General features: G+C 40.8%; 1 protein-coding gene across 1 annotated transcript in view; it reads left to right on the top strand.

The window, feature by feature from the left end:
- The first annotated feature begins 2091 nt into the window (after positions 1–2091).
- galnt18b (UDP-N-acetyl-alpha-D-galactosamine:polypeptide N-acetylgalactosaminyltransferase 18b) overlaps positions 2092–26272 on the top strand; it is a 37766-nt gene continuing 13585 nt past the window's right edge. The window contains exons 1-5 of the mRNA XM_071912194.2: positions 2092–2205; positions 4445–4611; positions 11140–11323; positions 12323–12520; positions 12798–12912. Coding sequence (XP_071768295.1) covers positions 2123–2205; positions 4445–4611; positions 11140–11323; positions 12323–12520; positions 12798–12912 — 747 coding nt within the window. The 5' untranslated portion in view covers positions 2092–2122. The remainder of the gene's footprint in view (positions 2206–4444; positions 4612–11139; positions 11324–12322; positions 12521–12797; positions 12913–26272) is intronic.

Here is a 26272-nt window from a genome sequence, read left to right as displayed (position 1 = left end):
CACACACACACACACACACACACACACACACACACACACACACACACACACACAACACTTACCATATCCCTTGGGTACTTGTTGACCTGACAGTCACTTTAGTGGGACTTTTAGGTTTCAGACTTCAGAAGAGGCACTGTTTCATTTCTGAGATAAAAAGATACTGTACATCTTTACTTATTACTCTACTGTCTACTACTATGTGTCTTGCTGTTCAGCAAGACACATAGTAGTAGACAGTACTGTATTCTGAAACTTGATACAACAAAAACCACCAACAGCAGCAACGCTACGACTACTACTAATACTGTAATAATACAGGTCATTGTTATTCTTTTTCTCCCAGTAGCTTACATGTTTTTACTCCAAAGAGGGAAAAAAAGAGAATTAAGTCTGATATGCTGTGAATTAACTCTGATAACCTTAACGTCTGTAAATAGCCTGCGTTATTATTCTTTAATTGTTCTATTGCCTCAGTAAGCTGCAGGGGATTGATGCCTTCTCTTTTAATGAAAACAGATGATAGAATAAGAATATCATACCAGAACTTATTTTCACTAGATTTAATTTCTTATTAAGGCATTTTGAATTATTATTGAATTATCCAGTATATGGCAAGGATTACTTTTTACCCATTCCCTTTCCATCAGGTAAATTATTTTCAGACCATTTTTCAGAGAGACCCTCTTTTTTTGTTGCTTGCAGGACTCCTTGTATGTTTAAGCTCTCAGGTCTATAGAGAGTAATGATGCAAGCTGTATCTATAGCTAACACCCTTTGTCAATCCCTTCTCTACTAAAGTGTAATATAAGATGGAATGACATTCAAGATTTTCTAAATTTATTGGTTACTGCCAACCTCCCACCCGCACCCCCGTGTTTTCACAGATCATAAATGTCACTGTGCTGTTCAATAGCGAAATAGTTCAACGAAATAGCTGTGCAACATTCAGGCCTCACTGCGGCACACTATTGAACCCCTCTGCATAATGTCCCAACACACACTAGGATTCAGAGGAATGGGCATGCCACTGTACTGTATGTGTTTTTCTGTTTATACTGCAAAAAGGAAGGCTGCACATGGGAATGTGTTTGAAATTCACTTGGATTCCAGAGGTAGAAACTGTAATCATATGTACATAAGTGCAGTCGGACAACTTTTCTGTCTCCTCCTTAGCTGTATTGAGGCTATCATTTCATTTTCACCCACTTCATATAATGTTTTTTGTCTTACAAACCACTGTTTGTCATTACTTGACTGTTAAACTCACACAAAGTTTGGCAAGTGTGTGCATTGAAACCTGTTGGAAACAGCATTAACAGAATATCAGAATAGATACCACACTGCTCACTGCAGTCTGCAAATAAACTGAGTCGACAAAAAAATGACCAAGTAATCCATTGCATGTCACTTTAACTGTGTGATTCTTAAACTTCTCTCTCCTCTCGATGTTTTGTCTGCCAGTTAAAAATGCAGTAAAGACTTCATGGCCTAGACCACTGATTCTAAACCTTTTTGGTTCACAGCCCCTAAAAATAAAAGGAGCCGACCTACAACCTCTGACCACACACACAGAATGAACTCTGACACCAAAAAATTATTATTTCACTTGATTTATTCACTCACTCACTTTGTTGATCCCTGCAGGGAAATTCTTTACGCTTTCCGCCCTGCAGGGAGGTCAAAGCACAAGGTGATCGAGCCACAGAACGACACACCTGGTGCTGCTAGGGATTGAGTGTCTTGCTCAAGGACACTTGAGCAGGGCGGATACTTGCCGACATGGGCATGAATCCTATTGAAGGACAGTATCTCTAACCTATCGGCCACCCTGCGGCTGCTAACATTCATTATATCACAAGGAAAACAGCATCTATCACAAAGGTTATATTAGAAGTATCATTTTTCCACATTCCTTAAATGTCATCCTCCAAACCATGCCAACCCTCAGGTTGAGAAGCAGCAGCCTGGACAAATATTCATACTATTTGTTTTCCTGCACCTCCTAGAGACTCCAGGGAGAGGAGAGGACGGTCAGGCGGACTCATCATTCTCTGACTCGTCGCTGTTTGCTCACTGGGGTCAGGAGCTGGCTCCAGAGAACCGCAGGGTGGCGCTGAAGATGTTCCAGTACTATGGATATAATGGCTACCTCAGTGACCGTCTCTCTTTAGACAGGCCAATACCAGACCTCAGGCCTGATGGGTAAGATTCCAGGTAGCATTCAAGCTGCTCAAATATAGGCTTTAGTTAGCAAGTTGTCATCTATGTAAACTAGCTGTCAACCCAGTTGAAATAGATCTATAAAGTAGCCTATAGTTGAGTACATTGTTTGTACATTGTTTCCCACCCAACCTGCATTAAAGACTTGAAGTTATGGGGCCCTAATTTTGTGCTGGCGCAGATCAAGTGCAGTGACCTGCGAAGTGCTGCGAAGCGGCAATTTCATTGGCCGCAAATGGATTTTTTCATGCCTGCGCCCATTTGGCAATTTTGTAGTTCACCATGACGTCACTATCACTTGCCGAAATGGGCAGGGGAGCGCACTGGAGGGGCGTGTCAGCAATTACACTTGCAGCTCTGCCTTCTCAGACCACCAGGGCAAGCGCTGGTGTTCTGTGTTGTTTTTGTGGCTCTAAGGGCCATTCAGGTTTCAGCAAAAGAACAAGGCTCTTGCGATGTGCTTGCCCCGTTGAAAAGCATGATGTTTTAGCCTCTCCAGCACACTGGGTGGCACTAATTGAAAACCAATGAAGAGTTTGCTTCTGCCTTCGGTTTCCACGCAACTACCTCCACATAACCAGCTAATCGAAGGGAACCGTAGTCTCTACTAGATTAAGAGGCTAGATTACGAAGTGATTTTTAACCATATCTGTCATCCACAACTGCTTGTAGGATGTATGAGGGCCTTCCCTTTGCAGGGCAGGTATGTGCATTCCATCTGCAGCCTATAATTTGAGGGATGTCGTGCACATTTTCAAAGCACTGTGCAATTACACACACCTCATCCAGCACCATGCTACACAAACATCTTTACGGTGCTTTGTGCACACCACACTGCTTGGCTATGACTCAGTATTCCACATAGCTTCCAAATGTATACAATGCAATTGCCACTCGAATCAACAGTGGTACAGCAGCATCAATGATAATCCTGGGGACACATTGGACGCAGCAGTATACACAGCTCCATAAAAGATCTTCGGGACATTTTAAAGTTCTCCACTCTACATCACTGAACTCCCTTGGGACTGCCCATTCCCACCAATACTTTCTCTATATCCTTATCCAAAAAACACCAAGTCACTGAGGGTGTACCAGTCGCACATGTTGTCTCCTTCTTTCCAACAGGCTTCCCAAAAGTATAGCACCAGAAGCATGGCATTTTGTAATTGTAATAGCCTATGGCTGCAACATGATGTGGTAGAGCAGAATCATGCTGTAATTGTTTTGGTAAAATTTGACAGTGGCAGGACAGGAAGCAAGTTATGTTTTTTTAGGAAAAAAACTTCCACAATTCTCTGTGGATAATCGAAATAGGTAAACAGTCATGTAAAGGGAATCATTATGAGGAGTTGTCAGTAATCATGTAAACGGCTTAATCAACAATTCCCTTACTAGCAGTATTGGAAATAGCCGCATTATTGTGCGCATGTAAATGTAGAAAACTGAATGCAACCATTTTAATCACTTAAGTAAAACAAACTTATAGTGGAAACATATTTTATTTTACTATAAAGTTAGTTGTATCTGCACATGTGGTTATTGTGTCTTCCAATATAAGTGTTGATGTGCATCGCAGAACACATGGTGACAGAGATTTCAACATCTCCAGAAACTTAAAACTTAAAATGTGACATCATCTTTGCAGCTTATTTGGGGTGCCGTATATTTGCGCCCTGTGACTCTGCACCTCCTGGACAAGGGCATCAGTTTGCTCTTAGGAGAAGCTTTATTGGTGCAGCCATGCTGGACTCTCTTCATCCATTACAAAACTGTCAGTGCGCCGTGGCAGGGAGCGCTCTGCTTTTAAAGGGAAAGGGAGACTATTTGATTGGCCATGATTGATGCCACCCCCATCACACCTACCGATAATTTATTCCTCTTAATCCAATCCCTTTTATAACTGCGCTGCAGGTGTGCCACAGCTGCGCTAGAGCCTGTGGTCACAAAATTACCAAAAATCTGGTGGTCACAAGCGAGTGTGCTAGCGCCATGATCTACATTCACAGAAGTAGGGCCCATGGTCTTGTTCCTGATATAAATGTTATTTTGCATGTAAGTCTGCCAAGTATATCAAAATTATCAAAATCAACTGGATTGGTATAAAATCTGAAATTGCCCTGCTCTTTAGGAATGAATGCCTAATTTATCTATTAATCCTCAGACATGATGCAGTTCTAACCATTGCTTCACCAAAGATTGTTTTTTTTGTCCCCCACAGGTGCAGAAACATTACATATCCTTTAAATCTCCCTCAAGTGAGCATTGTGTTCATTTTTGTGAACGAGGCCTTGTCCGTCATCCTGCGGTCGATTCACTCTGCCATCAACAAGACGCCCTCCAATCTTCTTAAAGAGATAATCCTGGTAGACGACAACAGCAATAACAGTAAGCAGCATCATTATACTACAGTAGCTGGGATGAAAATTAACAATAATTATAGAGTGTTGCATTAAAAGTATAGTTTACGTATCATTGCCCCATGCATGGTAAAAATTTGGATCAGTGATATGTTGGCCTCCGTTGGCCTCCAGCCTCCTTTAATGTTTTTAATTAAGTGTTGTGCTCATTGGATTTAACCATTAGATGAAGAACACTAATTAGTTGCAAAGCCAAGAAATCTGCCCTGAGGCAGAAAACCATCCAGTAAGGTAATGAAGTGTTTGTACATATCTTGTCTGCATTTGCAATCTCTAATTCTTACATCTGCATGGAATGTGTGTAGGCTAAACAAGTCTAAAATATATTCAGCATGCTGAAAATGTGTAACTACTGTGTTTTGTTAACTCGATGCTGTGCTATTATTGAGAAGACTGTTGCTTCGCACTGGTAAATAATGGTCATGTCAGGTACTATGCTAGGCATAGGGGATAGACTTGAAGCCAGCTGTGAAAAGTAGACAAATAGCCCACAGTAATTTACAGTGCAAGGCTTAACTACCTTGGTAAGGCAGCAAGGATGGCTATAAAAAGGTAATGATTCTGTGCCAAGGTCATTTTTAGGCAATGCACTTTAAATGGGCTGTGCTGCTTGAAACAAGGATTGAGACAGCCATTTAGAGGCAAACCAACATGGGAAATATGGGGCGCTGGGAACAATATGTTTTCTAAAGTCATTGATGCAAACCATTGTGTACCATGGCCTGTAGCCTGCTGTAACTGAATATAGAGCACTGTGAGGCTTGGTGAGCTCAACCTGCTGGGATAAGAACGATCATTACCCCTCAGGCTATTATTGCCTGGATGTTGAGCATATCTTAAGTTGAACATATCTAAAGTTATCATCCCATTCCATTTAAAAATTGAATAGGTGAAAATCCAAAAGGTTACCTCCTCGCACAAGTGGATTATCACATCCCATAAAGATTCAGATTTTATCACGAAGCTGTGAGCTAGGGAGCAGTTGCCTTTAGCTCCTTCAGGGACCCAAGTCACGCATTGACATTTTGCCGATGGCATTTCACCCTGTTTGCTTGAGCACTCTGTCAGAATGCCTCTGATAGGCCTAGTGTTACCATTATCACCATGACTGTGAATCTTATCTATGCTAAATGTCGTTAGCCTGTTGACCCGCGGTGCTGCTGAGATTGTTTAAAGGGTCATCCTCTGCTGCTAACCTCCCAGGCATCTACAGCATTATACAAGTCATCTGCCTCTGTCAGAGTTCACCTCCAAGAGGCATTAGCATGCAGGAGACAGTGTAGCCATCAAGGGAGAGAAGGGCAAATTGACCTAGCTGATTCCTCCTTAATTGGATAATGTCCCGAGCTGTGGCCTGAGAAAGGCTTGTCTGTGTAACAGCGGGCTTGAGAAGGGCTCACTTATTAGACAGGCTGTCAGAGGACTCTTGATTTCATAGTTCAACTTAACCGAAAAGTCTAGGGAGCCGTGTGTGCGAGGGTGAAGGAATTTGCGCTGAGCAGCTAATTTCAAGCTAAGTGTAGACAGCGGAGAGAATGTGAGAATGTTTAGAGGCTTGTCAGTCCGCGGCCAAACTTCTGTCTTTCTGATGTCTCTGCTGGAAGTCCGTCTGTCAGGGCTTTTTCTGAGTGCGGCTCAACTCTGTTGTCCTCACAACACAGTGCTGAGGGCCCCTCAGGCCCCCCAACAGTTGAATATCTTAAAATATCCCATGCCTTGTTATGCACAGAACTACATAACTGAAATGGTCATACGCCACAAGAGTAGAGGAAACAATGTCCGGCACAGAACGGCAGAAAGCACACAGAGATTTTCACTTAACAGGAACATACTTCCTCACTCCCAGCCCATCCCCACCTCATACCCCTTTGATTATACGCTTTTCAGCTACGCTACATTTAGAAAAGACATGTTTTGAATATAGAAAGGCTCAGTAGTGTAATATTGCTCATTCAAAAAAAAATATACCCACATCCAGTAAGTCAACCAATGTTATTATATTTTCTCATATCTCACTGAGGATATGATTAAAACGAGCCAAATGATGTGTTCTGCCGCTCACTCATTAGCTTTGCTTTTTAATCTTCTGAGAAAAACCTTGAATACTTCAGTATTGCTTTTGTAATCTGTCACTGGCAGCGCACATTAATGTTAGAATTCTGCTTGCTTGTTTTGCCAATCAGACTCCAGTCCAAAGCCCATTACTTTCCAACGCAGCCTTAGCAGGATATCAGTCATAAAAAAATGATGGTTGTTGGTCATCAGCCATTCCTGGGGTAATGAACTTGTTACTCAGTATGCTTTATTATGATTTGTTATGAGCCATAACACTTAATCATTCTTATTCTCAATTCACATCAGGATGTCTTAATTATTCATTGGTTAAAACAAATTATAGATACAGTAAACTGTTGGAAATTCATCAGCAGGTGCACACATGAGTGACTTGCTTCCCTGTAGGCAGAATTAGGATTCCAAAATGAAGGCTAGAATGATTTCAACAGTAAAAATTTAATTCTCATTTAAATCTCATTTTTCTATTCAATAGGCTAAAACTGCTGAATTAGTGAGTGGTTATCAGTCCTGATCCTCGGGACACAGAGCCCAGCTGGTTTTTATCCTGGCCATCTAATCAGGGCCTGATTTACACCTGAGATGCCAGGTGAACAGCAGGGTGGGAAACCAGCAGTCTGAGCCACATTCAGCATCTCTCACCAATCTGTCTTTGCTGAAAGAATGAAATGCTTCTATTTATTGCCCCATTCCCAGTTGATTCATAAGGGACAGTTCTTGCCCAAGGATAGAACAAGGATCCAACGATGATTTGATTAAAATAGAGGTGATTTGATAAAAGCAGCAATTTTCATCAGTTATCACCACTTTCTTCAGGAAGAGTGACACAGTGTCTGGAGCGCTGCCTGAGTTGAAAAGGAGTAAAATAGTTGGAAGGGCTCTGAATGCAAATTATTTCTTCATGAACGCCACTTTCTATCATTCATCATTTATCATGTCCAACAACAAATTGCCATTTATCGTTTAAGGTGAGCAACCTGTGGTGCCTAGAAGGGCGCAAGTAACAAAAATTAACTGGTAAATGCAGAGGTGATGAAAATGAGTGTGAATTGAAAAACAGCATGATGAAAAGCCACATGCATCATTGCAACACTGTATAGAAAATGGTCAAAGCCAATATCATTTTTAATACTAGTCATGTTTTATGGGAATATAGCTGAAACTTTGGGTTTAGGAAGTAAACCCAAAGTTCCATTTTCCCCACAGGGAATTTGATATTAGCCAAAATGTTTTAATTTTGGAGGTATAAGATTGTGAAACAACAATATGTTTCTGTAGAGCCCATCAGTCAATCTGATCCCACCAATCTGTGAGGTCGCTGTTACCATAGAAACATTACCCAGTACAAAGTTGTGCATAGTTGGTAGCCAGACCAGAGCAAAGTAAAGTTGTTTTTTTGCTGTCAGACACGATTTCTGTTTTTTAGGGATGCTAAATTACTCATTACAAGTCAGTAATCCCTTCGTGTTATATTGAATTGTTATATTATTTAGTGTCACTGCTGAAAATGAGGCAAAGGGAATCAATGATGTCACTCACAGTGTTGTGTGGGATGAGCAGTTCATTCCCTCTTACAAAACGTTATGTACAAAACGGTGCATGCACTGTATATAGAGTGTATATATATTTTTCTGAATTTATTGTTATAAGCTTGTGATTCATTTCATAGCTGGTTGGTTCAGTTCAAAGCTTAAAATGGATGTGGAGAGAATTAATGGGAGATTTACTTCCCAATCCAGGGCCACACCAATGCTATTATCTGCATGGTCACAACTGTTTTGTTTTTTTTATTATTGTTTTGTATTAAACCACATAATATCTAATGATGCCCTATATCAATAATCAGGCTAAATGTCAGCCATGATGGGGCAGTTCTAATTTGTATCATGATGAGACAAACCATATTATAAGCCTGTGTGGAGGGATCTTCCATTCTCTGGCCTGTAGTCTGCCATCTGGTGAGCTTTGAGAGAGATGATTGATGGAGTGTGAGGTGTAAGCCAGCATATGTGGTGGGGTTGCACAAATCTATCAACAGAGATATGCAGAGTAAGGGTGTGTTGTTCACACTATTCCACTTTTTCAGCAGGGTGTGGTCGCCACAGAACCAAGGTTTACAAGAGCCAAAGTCAGATCAGGCCACCAAAAGAGAGAGACTTACCTTTTGTCATGGTGTGGTTAAAAAAAAAAAAATCAACTCTGTTCTTTATTGAGCAGTATCAAATTGCTAAAAGGAATTAAAAGTCAGATAACTCAAACTATAAATCTTTACATCTGCTATTTTTCAGAAATCCATAATCATCTTTGTATGCAAATACATTTCAATGTCATACGATGAGAGAATGAACTTCTGGGTTGTTCATCTAATAGTTTGCAGAGCTGCTGTCATACAGTGATGTATGATGTTAACGTTAATATATTGCCACATCATAGAATAGAATAGCAACTTTATTGTCCCCATAGGGAAATTTGGGTTGCAGTGTAACACATTTGAGGTGTTCACAGTAAGTATAAAAAGAACACAAGGAGCAACAACAATAAAAAGAACAGAATAAAATAAAATAACAAACAAAAACGCCAGACAATGGTCATCATCAATATGCAATACACATGTGCAGTATGCAATGTCATGTATGGAGTTGACATTCAGCCAGAGTGATAATCCAGACCAGCTGAGTGGGTTATTAAGTCAGTTGTTTAGTAAGGATATGACTAGGAGGATGAAAGACTGTTTAGTTCTGTTTCTCTTATATGCCAGGGTCTGGAACCTACGGCCATGACTGTAAGACAACACATACTCTGGCATTTTATAATAAAATTCATGGTTGTGGGAGCAGTGCTTATATGTATGTATGCATGTAATATGCCATGAGATATGTTTGCTAACAGTTCAGTTGCCAACATTAACTAGCCAAGTAGCCTGTACTGTTTTCTCAATAAAAGAGATTAAGGCAGCTCATCATCTAGAAAGCAAGAGAATTGAGTTCACATTCAAATAAATGTATAATTAATAAGGTCTATAATGTTATTGGCAAGATTGCATTGTGGGACTGTACAGAACCTGTACTTGTTTATAGAAAACATGCTGCCTCCACCACATTTTGTGCTGATAAGGAAAGGCGGATCACGTGACGCTAACTGTGTTTACATAAAGACAAGCTGCAGTAGCTGCTGCATCAGAACAACATTTAGTTACAATTCTCAGAAGAAACTCACAGAAACTCCCACACCACAGCCGACATGCTCACTTACTCTCTCTGATCACTTCAACCAGCTTTTCTACTAGTACTTTCTCCATTTTCATTCTGTTTGAATTGTTATGTTTTTTCGTAAACTCAGCTGCCAACATAGCGTGAAGCCCCTCCTCTTCTTCGCTGTGATTGGCTAGCTCACAAAAAAACGCTGTAAGCTCCTCTAAAAAAGTTAAACTTTTCTCAACTTTAAAAAGCACTTTGCTCTGCCTAAAAAGAAGCCAGGCACAGCGTGTTTTTCAAGGCAGCTGCTTTCTGTCCGCCTTGCGGCTGCTCCCATTCCCTTTAATGCAAAAAAGGCACTGGCAGTCTGATAAAACTGAAATGGTGTGAACACGGCCTAAGGTGATTTATACAAGGGGTGATGAAACACAGTGAGCATAATGAAACTCTTCTCCACAGCTTCTTCGTGTTGATACTATATAGTGTTGTAGTATCTTTGTGGTCTGGTGAAGCCACCGGGCTTTGCTGACATTTCATAATGTCACTCCAAAGTGTGACTTCCCTGAATATAAGTTATATAAAGTTAGTGGCACCTCAGTCTTCCCAGAACTAAAACATCTGTCTTCAAAGATATGGTGATTGGCCAAAGTTTCATTCACTTGGCTTAAAATTATTCAAACCTATACATCACTATAAAAGCATTAATTCATTGTATTTTTGAGGAAGTTAGAAAATATATTCCTCTGAAAAACCTTTACTATGGAAGAGTGCCGCCACTCATAAGTCATACTTCTCCATAGAAGCAGCACCGGCTTCTCATTTATCTTACAGTATATGACTCATTTTACAGCACATGACTCAAGTAATAATGGAGGTAAATGTTGAAGCCAAACACTTCGTCCATTCCCTCCCTTCATGTTTTGAAAAGCATTGCAGGCTCAGTCCTCAATATTGCAATATCCCGTTATGTCTAGTAAGCCCCATGGAGGTCTGGAATGCCGGCTCAAGCTGCTGCCTCTTTGGTCCAGTGATCAAAGCAGTGAGGCATGAGTACTTTTGGCCTCCTACCCATGAAATGCTGCCCCTTGGAGGAGGAGATGAGGTCTTGTGGGTGAAAGTTTGCTCACATGCAGCTATTTCTCACTTACTCACCTGTCTCACAAGGTATCTTCAAAAACTTTCCAGATCTTGATGTATAATTCATGTGCGTGTGTGTGTGTGTTTTGTAGACGAGCTGAAGGAGAAGCTGCAGGACTTTGTGTCGGAGACCAACAGCCAGCGTCCGGGATTCATCAAGATGGTGCGGCATTCCAAGCAGGAGGGCCTGATCCGCTCCAGGGTGAGTGGGTGGAGGGCTGCCACTGCTCCGGTTGTGGCCCTGTTTGATGCCCATGTGGAGTTCAACGTAGGCTGGTGAGTCACTCACGACACATCCATGCACGCTGCATTACGTTAGCACAGTTCAGCACACTAACGCTGCTTCGTGAGCCGGCACTTATCGAAGAGACGTGACCCCTCTTCAGCCATATCACTCTGTGTGGGCTTACTGAAAAACAACTCAAGAAATGCAAACTGCAGATACTGATAGTTTATGTTTCTGGAGTGTGGAGGCTACTCTGGCCATAACCAACCATATACACACACACACTATGCATACGAGGACAGTATTAGGGTGTGAGGACTACCCATCTCTCCCCAGAATGCAACAATCATTAATCTGCCTGGATACTCGTTCTCTACCGGATACCCGTGCACACAGCAGCATGACCCAAATCTGTCATGAGAATTTGAACAGCATCCAAAATTCTGCTTTTATTCAGCTGATGTGATTTTAAACCTTCATTGTACAAATGGTGTCACCTGGAATGCTTTTACTTTTACTAGAAACGTGCAAGCTTTAGAAATGTCCTCGATTCAAACACAAAGTTACATAATGGTTTTTTTTCTCTCTCCTCTCAAAATAAATCAGTTGTAGCGTATCAATCAAATATAACACCGTCTTGCTGTTTTCCATTTATTAAAAAAGAGGAGCGCCCGTAGCAGATTAAAAAAGTCCTTAAAGAACTTTGAGTCCCTTCAAATCGTAAATGGGCAGATATGCACAGAAAGATAATGAAACTGTATTGTTGAATTATTGAATCACTTTAATAGCTGTTTTCTAATTGATTTCTTTCGGCATTTCTATTTGTCTTTAATTGTTTGAGACTAGACAAAAAAAAAACATTTCCAACAACCTATTGGATGGACAATAACGCTTTTTCAAATAAATAAATTGAATTGAATTAGTCTTGCAAAATCTCTGCTTTTAAAACTTGAGTGCCCTTACATTACAAATATGTTCACAAAGGTAATGGAGATAGGCTGCCATACTGAATACTCACAGAAAATTACTTTTCTCCTCCATTTCTGAAGGGCCGAACCTGTTCTCCAGAGAATTAAGGAGGACAGAACACGCATAATCTCCCCATCATTTGATAACATCAAGTACGACACGTTTGAGATTGAAGAGTATCCGCTGTCTGCACAGGGCTTTGATTGGGAGCTGTGGTGTCGTTACCTCAATCCACCCAAGTCCTGGTGGCACAGGGGCAACAAGAGCGCTCCCATCCAGTGAGTAAACACCATGATGTCCTGAATCATGTATGACATCATGATTAACGTTTTAAATCCAAGCACAGTTGTTGAACACAAAGGAAGTAAACAAATGCCCACCTTGCTCTCTTGCTGAGAACGTCATTCACACAGCATTATATTTGATATTGTGCTAGATTACTTTTCTCCTCTAGTCCCGGCTGTCACTATAGTAACTGTGCCATGTTAACATTACCTGGACAGCAGACAATAACAGACAAAACGAAATTGATCTTTATCATGTTTGATCCCCCAGGAGCCCGGCCCTGATTGGTTGCTTCGTGGTGGATAGGCTGTACTTTGAAGAGATTGGTCTGTTAGATGAAGGGATGGAAGTGTACGGAGGAGAGAACGTGGAGCTGGGCATCAGGGTGAGTAATGGTCACTCCCTGCGGCCACAGGCCATTGTTCATTCAGGTAATGGGTGGAAAATTAACTATGATAATGACGCTTACGGTTGTAGGGAGCAAGGTCACAGAGTCTGGCCTCAGCCTCTTCTTTTCATGTAAAGCAGCTATAGACTTATTGCAAAGGGAGGCATCCTTTGTCTCCAAGCAATGTGGTGTGTGCAAATTGCAGCTGTAAAGCAATTGCAGTTGTAAAATAATTGAATGGATGACTGACAGTTAATAAATGAAATTCATAAGTAGAGATTTGGGCCAATGTAGGTTATCCAGCTAACTTATTTGTGTTTTAGTGCTATGAAAAGTCAGTAGGATGTCAAAACGGTGCTTTTTTTGGACCAAACTAGGTTAGCTACAGCTAATGTAATATAACTTCAGGGCTACATTATAACTATTTGCATTAACAACATTAAAACAGTGTAACAGATGCAAATACTTAGACACTTGGATGGGGACCAGTGGACAAAATTTGCAATGCAAAGTGTACTCTGTGTATTATACACACTACAACGTGGGACGCTCTCTCTGGTGTAGCTAGTGTAGTGTGGTGTAAGCTATAATAACTAATCACTACTAATATAATGAGTCTGAATGATCACCCTCGCTCCATGATGATCCCAGTAAAGCACATGGGAAGTATGCACTGCCATTATAGAGCTGGAGGACTCAAAATCATTGTTGGCATTGATATAGAAGAAGAATGCTTACATTGTTTGCAAGGATACAGGTCTATCTCTAGTTCTGTTGCTTTCAAAACTCAATACTTCGTTCACATGCCCGCATCAGCTGTGACTGGGAGTCAGGAGTCGGTTGGTGTGCGCTCGGCTCAGCAGCACCACAAGCAGATGGGCCAGAGAAAGAACAGGCCTCCTTAGGGATGGCTAATGATAGCACTGTTACATCTACTGTACAAAGAACATCGCTAATGCAGCTATCAACCTCTACAACAACAGCTAGAGGCGAGGGACACCAGGCTCTTCCTCCTCAGCTGCGCTCACTAGATTTCACTGTGAGACGGAAATGGAGGAAGGCTTGCAACAGGACGCCGAATGTGGAAATATCCATCCTCACTAATGACAGAGATGTAATCATCAGTAACTCCTTTGGAAAGACGGGAGATTAGTGTCATAAGTCATTTTCCTCCAGAAATGACATGCTTTTAGTATTCCTGGGCCTGATAATAGCCCCGCTGATTGCTCTATTGCTGAAAACATTGATGATTTTATCACACATACAATAAACCAGGGCCCTAGCGGTCTATCTTTGAACAGTTGGTGAATCATTTCAGTTTACTTCAGTTTCTTTGTATCTCAGTATTGAGTTCAGACCTCAGTATTATATTACATGCTGTTTACTAGATGGGTTATATTGGACTACAGTCCTATAGGAAATGACCCTTGCCTGGAGGTTAATGTAGTTTAGAGTTCAGCAGCGGGTCCTGGCTTTGAGGGCGGATGAAACAGAGGGTGACACAGTGAGCCGAGAACTACAAGAATGGAGGGGAGACCTTGGCTTTGGCCCCAGATTAGCAGTCCCATAGAGCTCCAGCAGGGTCTGCCTGTCTGCCCGCCTGCCTGCCTGCAGCGTATTGGTCATGCCTCGGGACCGCCTGCCAGGACAAACATTGGCTGACACCAGAGCGGCGCTGAGCGATCCTCAGTGACACGCTCACACAAGGCCAACAGTTACAGGCTTTGGCTTTATCTTTAAAGGGATGTCCTGGGTAATACAAGGGTGAAATGAACCGCTGCACTCTGGGAAGTTGATTAATCCCATAAATTGCTATCATGAAGTACAACAATTAGCATTCTAATTGGGGCTATAATGAAATAGATTTATTCCTTTATGTGTCCAGTTTATAATATAACCTTCCACATTGCACTACTTTGGCCTGTCAGACCTGTTTTATAGTACTGCAGACGTATTTGAGCCCCTGGACACAATGTGTTGATTTCTGTTTTTTGATGAATGCTGAGACAGATGTGGCAAAACCTAAATTATAGTTTCTGTAAGATAATCCTTCATGTCAGACTTTGCTGTACAACACACAACAAATTGGACAGGAGGCTGAGAAGGAATTACAAAAGAAATGATTTCCCACAACACCTGTGAATAGCGGGTATTGCGCCAGTGAAGCCAGCCTGGAACAATGCATCATAAGTAGACCTAAGCAGACATCATCACTCTCAACCACTGCCAGGCAGGTTGTGTTGAGAAATGAGGATCATTGAGGGCTATGAAAAATAATTATGCCGCGGGCTTTGTGCACAGTATTTATGGAGCCGGCAATAAAACACAATTATTGTCATAATAGAGCATGACATGATTTACACATTTAGATTTCACCCAAATATTCTGGACGCAATTTATGTTCTGCATAAACAAAATACAAGGTTGTCTGTACAAGCATTTCAAATTGCAAAGTGAACAACAGGCACAGATCCCACACAGAATGAATAATAAATGAGAGCCTTTTGTAAATAAAATGTTGTATTTATGAAGTAGGGGTCTTCACAGTGACATATTTTTTAAAAGATTTGGTTTATTCTGCAAAGATATTCACTAAATTATTGGCAGCAGTCGGACCTCAGTGGCTTGCAAGATTATATCAACTACCAACTGCTGAACCGATCCACTCGCACATTACAGTATATACTCTGACCTTTGAGCTGTTGCCATGGAGACACAGTACTTTTGAAGTTTAATGGAGGGTATATTTCAAACATTATTAAAAATAAATTGTAAACTGCATAAATACAAAACACGTATAGTTAGTATTTATTAGTGTAAATCTGTCTCACATTCACCACGGATAGGCTACAACACAAGTGCTATGAAATGTAAATCATTTAAATTTATAATCACACATAATCTTTCTGTGTTGGCTATTTAAACTCAAGTTAATAGTTGCATTTCAGTATTTAGCCTTAAACCAATTTACTATTGCATGTGATCGTGCGTCAGGTCAGCATTTCATTTTTTTCCACTCTTAATCTCAGCAATAGCAAACATAGACACAAGTAAAGGACTAGGTTATTTCGTGTTGATCTGATAACTGATACATAATTTATAGCCTATCTTTGTTTGTCTATTTATCTTTGTTTTGAGCTCTCCAGCATTTGAACGGTCCAAAAGATTCAGAAAGTTCAGTCTAAGCATACAGTTGGCCCAATCTGTAATTGTAGAATAGGGAGGTAAGGTGGAAGTCTCGCTAAAATCCGGTCTAGAGCCGCTAGCTAGGCTAACGCAGTGAGAAGTACATCTTCATATAATCAAATGGCACAATATATTGCTCTGTCCCCTTAGATTTTGTATGCTCCATATCATAAACAAATAAACAATGCATGATTTTCCACTGTCTTTTCCCAAAAAAGCCAAAATATTTGCGGAAGTACAGCTATGCAGCCATCATGGAAGTTGATATCTAATTGATTGATTGAATGTGGAGGGTGACGCGAGGTAGCCTACTTCTTGATAAGATGATTTTTCAGCCTATGATGGAAGATGGGTTGTGTGTGTGTGTGTGTGTGTGTGTGTGTGTGTGTGTGTGTGTGTGTGTGTATTTGTGTATGTGGAGACTGGAGTGGGGAGATTATTCCACTATTGGGGAGCCAGGAGGGAGAAAAGTTAAGACCTGTCTGGAGCAATGGCGAGGCTGATACGGGGAGGGAGAGTTAAGAGGGTCGTGGTTCCCTTTGCAGTCTTGTATCGCAGCACCAGGGTTTTGAATTTGATGTGCACAGCCATGGGCAGGAAGGGAGTGACATGGGAGAATTTGGGGAGGTTGAAGTTTGTGTGGCTGCAGCGTTGTGGATGAGTTATAGTGGTTTAGTGTTTTCGGGAAGGCGGTTAGGAGGGAGATACAGCGGTCCAGACGGGAGAATACTAAAGCTTGAACAAGGAGCTGGGCTGAATCCCTGGTGAGGAAGGATTGGATTTGGCACATATTGTAGAATGCAAACCTACTATATTAGGCACCTAAAGGCCATTTCATAGTCCAAAAAAAGAGACATCTGCTACGTCCACGTGTACAAAAAGCGCACCACATAAATTTCCTGTCTGGGCACAAGCGTACCTGTGTCACACTCAGTTGTGCTCATCATGATCCGTGAGAGCCAATTTCACACTGAGCAGTATTTTATACTTTTCGTGGGAAACTTAAGTGTTGTACAGTCTTGTATAGTCTTGTACACACGGGTACGCTTTGAATATGAAAGGCAAATGACTCTGGATTGCAAAGCAAAGCAATACGAGAGCAGATGAGAAGACGGCCCACGTGTAAATGCAAATTCCAAGCATTCCATGAAAGGATTTTTTGGACCATTACGTTTGTATTTTGAACATTTAGTTAATTCTAATGCTACTGGTTATTACTTCAGGTTTTTGTGACTCAACAATTCATATCTCATTTGATGTCCTTGGTGTTTATTGGTTTGCAGATTTCTTGTTTTACATCAGTAAACTGATGGGAGAACTAGACCTACTGTATTGGGTTTTAGGTGCAGGAAAGGCACGCACCAATGGACTTAAGTCAGAGTCTCTGTCTCATAATGTGAAGGTGGGCATGCCTTCATTTACGTATTCATCACCTCAAGTATACATCTTGTGGGAGGCCGCAGCTCCAGGGGGCCAGAGTGGGAAGCATGCGTAAAAAATTAGTCAAGTTATGAATTGGGCCCTTAGTCATCATGAAGACTAATTAAAAGTAATGCAACTTTGATCTATGACTTGTTTAGTTCAGTGAATGCTTTATGGGCTTGTATTCTCATTTGAAAAATATTTCATAGTCTGTTATGTATGAAGTTTTAATGAGAACTCCTGCGTAGTCAGAGAATTTCTTATTGACTTGAACAAAGAGGGGGCTGGTTGTGTGAATGTTTTATCCCAGAAGGTGTTATTCTGTGTGCAGGAATTTGGCGGTGTGTAATATGCAAACATGTGTTTGAATGTTGTTCGTGTATTAGGTCCACACTTGATGATAAAAATTGTGAGGAAGAAGGAAACTAAATGAAATAGTAAATGAAGTCTCCAGTCAGAGGCTGGATGATATTTTTGTTCCCTATGGCTGCAATTTAGAGTTAAGTCTGCGCAGAGTTAAGTCTGCAGGATTTAATACCAATAGTGTTCACACCACAGGCGTATCTTTGGTAATAAACACATCTCAGGTGGCTGTGTGCGAGGGGTGGGATTTCCCCACAATACGCCCGTATTGCAGGGATACATCATATTCATCATTAAGACTTGTGAATTAAATTCTTATAGATGTGTGATATCTGGAGGTAGAATAACTCTAGTAAGCACAGCAGTGTTTTGAAGAAAAGCACCGTACTCTTCTGTGTAGTGTTAGACTAAAAAGACTTGTAGACAGGAATACTGGATATACTGGATATTTGGTTGGTTAAAAATAATTAAAAACTCAGTGAAATCTCACTCATCCCAGCCCCCCAAAAAACTTATTTCATTCTCCACATTTAACATAGACTAGACAGTAGAATTTGATTCTGGGTTAGATGCACTGTATTTATATAAATTAATTAATAATAAATTAATAATTCATTTCTAGAGATTAAAGGTCCCATATTTTACACTTTCCAGTGTTTTATTTTATGTCCTGAGGTCCATTAACAGCTGTTTGTGTGGTGTCATGTACCAAAGACAGTCTCAATCCATTTTTACACGTTCATTTTCCAGCATCTCTCTGAGCCTTACCAACAGGGTTAGGGTTAACCCTAACCCAAACCCTAACCCTAACCCTAACCCTAACCCTAACCCTAACCCTAACCCCCAACAGGCTTTTTCAGTTGCTGTGTCTTTAAGGCTCATTAATATAAACGACCCCTCTGTTCTGATTGGCTAACCGTTTCAAGAGTGAAACGTCAGACACCACGGACCCGACAGACCAGGCAGCGACAGGTAGGGAAAACTCTCCGGTAATAAACAATGACAACCGCTCAACGGCTTTGCAAAAAAAACTTTGTTAGTCTATTATTTCTTACAAAAATGATAATGAGCGAACCTTTGTGACGCCACAAAGTTACAGAAGTAGAGGCTCGGTTTTCTAATATGGACTGTGTGGATTTAGTTGCCGACCGTGCGTTTTGATACCTTCACAATGTTTAGATAGCACATCCAACTCCTTTATAATCAAAGAGGCAAGGGGAATCCCGTTTTCCACGATATGGGACCTTTAAAGAATAATTACGGTTATTTTCAACCTGGGCCTTATCTTCCTAGTTTTTGGCATCATGATGATTGGGTTCCAAATTTCGTCACTTACTTCACTGTAGAGCTTTACATATCTCCATTTTGCAGGGAGCGCTGCTGTCCAATACACATCCAGTGAGCCATAGCAATCTCCAACAGTTGAACCCAAAAAATGATTAAAACACGTCCTTTCAACACAATAATACTAAAAAAAAATGTTTTTTCAGTGATATCTGGTAAACCACAGCAATAGGGTATTATCTATGTCGGTTAGCAATCTTTTATTGAACAGTTTGTGAGTGGAGCTCGCTATCTTTAACTAACAGAGACAAGGAAGGCAGAGCGGAAGTGTTGATTCAACTTATCATAATATTATTCTGGTATTGTGCAAGTGTGCCATTATCCATGCTACAGTAGAGTGATGTGAGTAAATGATGGATTTTACTTGTTCTTTCCCTAAAGTTATTATACTGTTAGCAACAACTGAATAATGCATGCCTGCTATACAACTGTTGCATAGTACATTAAAGGTGCTACAAGCATTATTTTTAACCATCAATACATCATTATTAAACATCAATATATCATTGTCAAATTAGTTGTTATAGCTTAGCATACCATATAATTTGAGCCTCTATCTCCTAGCAGTGGTACTGTTAGCATGTGTTGTTGCTTAGAGAAGATTAAGAGCACATTTCCCATAAACCCCCATTGCCCCGCAGCAGCCCTCTTCTGTTTTGTGCCATAAAGCGATATTCCTTTGTGCTGTAAAGCAATGCAGCAGATCCCACAAAATCAGACCTGGTGAAACGCAATGTAAAATGCAGTACAGTGTAGAGTGTTAGAGGCTACCAGTCGTGTCTGTGATGATCTTGTTTGTTTACAGTAATTGTGTTAATGCTCATATTCTCCAAAGAAGACATACACAAGACTTACTACTTCATAACCAAACCAATTACATAGCTAATAATTAAGTCTGTCTGTATATATGTGCATTGTGTGGATATCTAAGTGGTAATGTCTATGGCATTTAAATTAAGTGTAAAAAAAATATGAACAGGTACATATATACGTGTGTACCTTCATCTGAACATGCCTACATTTAGTGTGTGTGTGTGTGTGTGTGTGTGTGTGTGTGTGTGTGTGTTTGTGTTGCATGAGTGCACTTAAACTTTATTTTAAAGGTGAAGCATGAGGCGCATTTAAAACCCCATCCCCCAACAAACTGTGATGATGAAAGCTTGGTATCCCAGGGGGCAGGCAGTGCAAACAGCTGATTTGAATATTTTGGATGTAGCACCCAACTTAAAAGTTAAGCACCTTAGCCCAAGTCTGAATACAAATACCTTTCCCCACCATGGCTTATCTGAAGAACTTGCACACATGGCTTTAGTCAGACAGCTCTGAATTGCAGCCCGACATATATTTACTGTCTGCTCTCTACTGGTAGAGGCCAGATAGAGATATCGGCTCTCAGTCATCAAGCAATCGCAGATCAAATCTGATCTTAAAGTGGGTGTACGTTCATTTCAGTGCAAAAGTTGCTATTTATCAATTCCATCTTTGTCGTAGCCCTATGATCAATCTCACGTCTGCTCGGAAAACATGTACACTCATTTCAAAGAAGATATTTGAGTTCGCATTTTTAATTTTAGAGACAAACCTCCTGCAGGGTCTTTTTCTCACTTGAATCACTGCTGACAGATAACGCAATTGCTTGCCAAATTGTGGTTTTATGACAGCCTTTAATCCAACTTTTAAGATCGTCTGCTTCGGTAAATTTCTGCTTCTCGGATCTTTCGTTATGTTCCAGTTTGTAGCTTGCATGTAGGATATGTAAATTTTGCTGCCAAGCCTTCCCTTTTATAGGCCAAGAGTCGCCAAAGGCGCATGATTTTGGCTGTGTCATATGTAAATAATCAATTGATTCTACACGGTTCTCATTTATCAGTCTGCGATGTAATTTGCATTCATTTTGGTGGCGTGAGAAAGTTTCATGAATCAGACGTGGTAAGTGTCTCATTTCCACGGTAGATTATTCGCTCTTTTCCACGATAGCTTGATGAATGAGGGCCATTGACACTTTTCCCAGATAACTACATGCCCTGGCCCCACATCTAAGTGGGTTTAGCAGGGAAGTCTATGGTCATTCTCAGCATGTTGACATGACCAGTTTAGCAGTTTGCTATTGTGAAATGTGTAGAACAAAATTAAGAATTGCTCAGAAAAACAATAGTGCGCATGTATAAGATTCAGAGGTTGTCCAGTCAGAGAGACACATCCTTTATCCATTTTCTGTTAGAATTTTATCACTTGAATCATCAATGTGTGTTTTAGTGAGGGGGTGGAGAGTGGTGGGGATGTTGGATGTGTATCCTGCCTTGCCTCCCCTACAAGTTGATTCAGGATTGTCAGTAAATGGCACAGACTTTCTGTGCAGAGGATGGGCAAAGTATTCTCCTTTCCCAGCAGACAGTGGGAGCAGATATACACACTCTATGTAAGATGCCGCCGCCGCCTCAACTCTGTGCTCTGGGCAGCAATGGAGGAAGCAATAGCACTGACTGAGTGTTAACTTAACAGAAACTCTGTGCTTTGATGTGAATGGTTTATCATAACAAAATTCTGAGGAAATGTGGAGTAAATGCAGTGGGAAATGTTCTTTTTTTTTTCTCAGCCAGTTAGGGCTTATGGGGGGACAGGAGAGGATGGACTCCTGACTGGAGGCTAGGAGATATTCAGGCGTGGAGGAGGGAGATGAAAGCAGATAGCTTCAGATAGCAAGAAGATATTTCTATAGTAACACGGTAAATCACAAGAACATATTGCGTAGAAAATGACCATATATCCTGTTAATATCCAGGTTATTGGAGTATCCCATTTTTGAGTTGCCGCATGTAAACATCATATCCCCTTTACAAAAATCTAGATAAACCCTTATCACCGTTTTGAGAAACCTGAGTATGACCGCTGGGATGATATTAGCCGGGATGCTGGAGCATGTAAACACGGTATCCCGGCTACTGTTTCCATGACATGCAAAGTCTCAAATCAGTGGGAAGTGGGATCTTCGCAAGGAAGCAAAAAGACAGAAGCGAGAGATTAACACCTGGGAGAATTCAGATTATTGACAGATGTGTATGGATGCAGGGATATTAGGAAGCGGGATACTAAATGTGCATGTAAACATCATATCCCAAATAACACCTTAAACGGGATATGCATTAGTATTTGGGATAATGTGTGCATGTAAACACAGTCAGTGTTTCTGAGTTTCTGTTTCTACTCATCTTGTCAGGAGGCTGTGCAAGTGTACTTTTCCTTTGCTGCCTCTTCTCTTTTCAAGTTAGTTTTCATTGACAAGGTGCCACCAATATTTCACATCAGGAAGCAGAGCACTTGCAGTAAACTCGGCGTATCAGGTGTTAGTTTACAGATAACATTTTGCTATCATCAGTGAAATGTCTGGCTGCCGGTGCTGCCACTGTATGAAGTGTTGGGTGTAGACAGGGAAGAGGTGGCAGGTTTGGTTCTGCTCTGGCTGGATTTAACATAAGACATAACACCATGCAGCCTACTAACCCTCCAGCATGTTATAGAATCCCATTTCCGATTAAACTCTTCTGCAAAAAGATATTTCTACAATCAAGATCCATGCCCCAAGATTCATCGGGACGTGGAACCTACAAATTGTCCAAAATTTTGTGGATGCTGGCCCATGTTGACTCCTACTTTTGTTTTTTGTTTCACTCATATGCTCAGGTTTTCTGGTTTCATTTGATATTTCTATTGTTTTGTGTGCAGACAAAAAAAAGTTGGCCAGTAGTCGATCTCAACTCCGAACACCTCATTCTACAGTATCTCATCCCACAGATACTCAGTTGGATTTAATGACTGAGCAGGCTGTTACAAAAGTTTGAGTTCACTGTCATTTTTGTGAACCCATTCCTTGACAGCATCCTGCTGAAAAAATCTGTTCACAGATGGATGCACTGCTTCCATGATAGTTTGGACATCCTGCGGTACTCCATCACTCCTCAACTTATATCAAGGAACCCAGTGTGTCATGAAAACACACCCCACCTCATCATATCACCACCAGCAGCTTGCAGTGTTTGACACGTGGCATGATTTATACATGTGCTCATGGTTCATATCTCAGTCCGCCCATCAGCATGAAACAAAACCGGATGATCTTTTTCAAATCCTCCAGTGTCTTGTGTGTCGTTGCTTAGCCCACTTTTGTTCTGTTATTTATGCTCACCAGCCTGTCAGAGAGATAGCGCCCTATAATGCTGTATAGGGAAGGATGGGCAACCACTATATAAATCTCTTTTCACTTTCATGGTGTAATAAGATTGTATAAAAATCTATTGTACAATGTCTTTCAAGACTAAAAGCCTGCATATTTGCATGCTTTCATGATATAAATATTTTATTTATTCATGTAATTGATGTTTGCAGGGAATCATGTGTAGTGTTACCTAGAGAATCTCCTTGCGATTGGCTACTTGTGTTCCTGTTCCTAGCAGTAGTTATAGTTGGGATAGTGTGAATGAATTTTGTATTTTTTGTATTTTGGGGATTGTAAGCACATTTGGTATCTGATGAAGTAAGAACTTGAATGTAGCAGTGTTTTGGTTTCTGTTTCTTCAATAGAGAGGCAAAGACGAATTTTCCATCAATGTCACGTTTATGACACATAAGTTGCAGGTGGCAGCGGTGGCAAAACAAACACATGGTGGGAGTGACACATCTGGGAAAACAGGAATCTAAATGAACTAAACTAGGAATCTAAACTAACGTAATTAAGAAAGATGACAAAATAGAATCAGTCGAAATTGGGATCTTCATGTTTGCCAACAGAAAAAAAAGACTTTGAAGCAAATTGCAGACTGAAGCACTGAATGAAATGCCTGGATGGAGATATCACTTGAAATTCCTGTGTTTGCAGTGATCATTTCGGTTTGCCTGTAACTGACAGTAACATATGGACTAATCTGCATCCAGCTCACATATAGTCAACTACGTAACAACACTACGGCATTGGCCTAAATTATGATGATAGTAACACAAGAGCATGAACCAAACACAAACTAGATCCTCCAAAAAGTTTGCGAAATTTTAAAGAACGTATAAAATACCCATCCAATCGACATGCATATTTGTCAGTATTAGTTGATCTGATACATGACTGTGGTTGCAGTGACCATAAAACTGCATTATGCTTAATATTCTCAAGGGTTTCATGAAATAGTCTAGCTCTTGTGAGTTCTACTAATGAAATGCACTTTGTGCTATATGGGAAGCTTTTGTTTCACAGTTTTTCATGAGAGGTCTTACTGACTGAGCATCTGCTAAGTAACTGGCACCACTGCACACAGTAAAAATAATTACAGCACTTCCACTCACATTACATTTACATTTTAGGCATTTAGCTCACGCTCTTATCCAGAATGCAACTTATGATGAGGGCAACAGTCGGATAAGCTTAGGTTCAGAGTCACAGCATCCTGATAATAGATGTAACAAAATACTCCTGTGATCTGAAAATGATCAGATAGAGGAGAGCTAGAAAAGTTCTACAAAAAGAAATAAGAGAAGAGCTAGGGAGCGAGGTAGAAAGGATTTAGACGAGAGCGTATTTGGAGGAGGATATGGGAGAGGGGAATGTGACACGGGGGAGCAGGGGATGTGAGGTATTTCTTGAGAGATGAGTTTTAAACTTACAATGGAAGATAGAAAATGGTTCTGCTGTCCTGACTGGACTAGGAAGGTCATTCCACCATTGTGGAGTCAGGAGAGAGGCTGGGTGGAGCGATGACTGGGTTTTGTAAGACTTTTAAGTTGAATCAAACGTGCAGTAAAAGTGAATTTCAACGGAGTTTTTGCTGAAGTCGTGATTGGTTTGTACTACTGTGCAGATAAAGTGTGATATCACCCATAAGTGACATCAACCAAGTTTCAATGAACTTATGAGGAATTTAAAGTCACACTGAATTTTTTTAGCTCATTCTATCATACCATACGCCTATTTGACAATTTATGCCCAAAAAATGACAAAAAAATATATTCTATTCTATCGAAATCTCATTACTTTTACCTCCTGGAAAACAGAAAATCTTGAGTGGTGACTTCATGTACGCCTCCTGGTCCACACTGTGTACTTAGCTAGCATAAACTTCCACAATTCCAAACAATAAAACTATCACAGGTTTTTTTAACAATCCCGCCCCTCTGCCCTTCCCATCAAATAAAACTGCCTTTCTCTCCCTAACTGAAATCCCATTGGTTTACACAAAAATGCAGTTTCATTTTTACTTTTAACTGCTGTTAGGCGCAGCGATGGCTCTCAGCCCCCATCACATCGCCATCTGCTGGTGGTAAAATGTTTGCAGCAGTACTGTTGAGCCATGCTTTCTACTACAGCAGCACACTGGAAAACAGATTCTGCAATTCGCCATGCAAATTAGATGGTCAATTTGAATTAGAATTCATTAGAACCAGTGCACTTTTAAAAATATCTGCCCGTATAAAGTTGTATTTGAAATGTAATAGCGATGCACAGTCCTCCATACTCAAGCCTGCCATACACTACTAAATGGTAGAGATTTCCATCTTGACAGCGATGACTCATTTCTGCAAATTAATTTGAAGAAAGCCATCAGACAATTAATGATTATCTGCAGGGGCGTCATGCAGACCAAAATTCAGGCCAGGCACAATTAAATGTAGATCAGAGGGATTTGTTTTGTTCTCATATGGGAAGGTTGACACTGAAGAAAGGAGACAGAGAAACACTTTTTGTTTGTGTGTGTGTGTGTGTTAGAGTTGTGCATTAGACCGACACAGCATTGATAATTTATTAGGTGCTTTGGAGTAGCACCTCAATAACAGCCGGTTCGTTGGTTTGTGCATTCATGTGTAATGCTTTTTGCAATGCGCACTGCTTAGGGGAATTACGGTATGTGCTGCTTTAGAGCCCTGCATAAAGCCTATGTCACACTAGGAGATTTTAATGCAGATTCTAAGCCTGATTGGAATCTGGGCTAGTTAGGGGTGGGAGGGGTGGGAGGGGCACTCAGGTCCGACAGTCGGCGCAGATTATTCTGTAGTGTGAACC

The sequence above is a fragment of the Centroberyx gerrardi genome, chromosome 1 (assembly GCF_048128805.1).
Source record: "Centroberyx gerrardi isolate f3 chromosome 1, fCenGer3.hap1.cur.20231027, whole genome shotgun sequence".
Taxonomy (NCBI): Eukaryota; Metazoa; Chordata; class Actinopteri; order Beryciformes; family Berycidae; genus Centroberyx; species Centroberyx gerrardi.
This window is presented reverse-complemented; position numbering and strand designations above follow the sequence as displayed.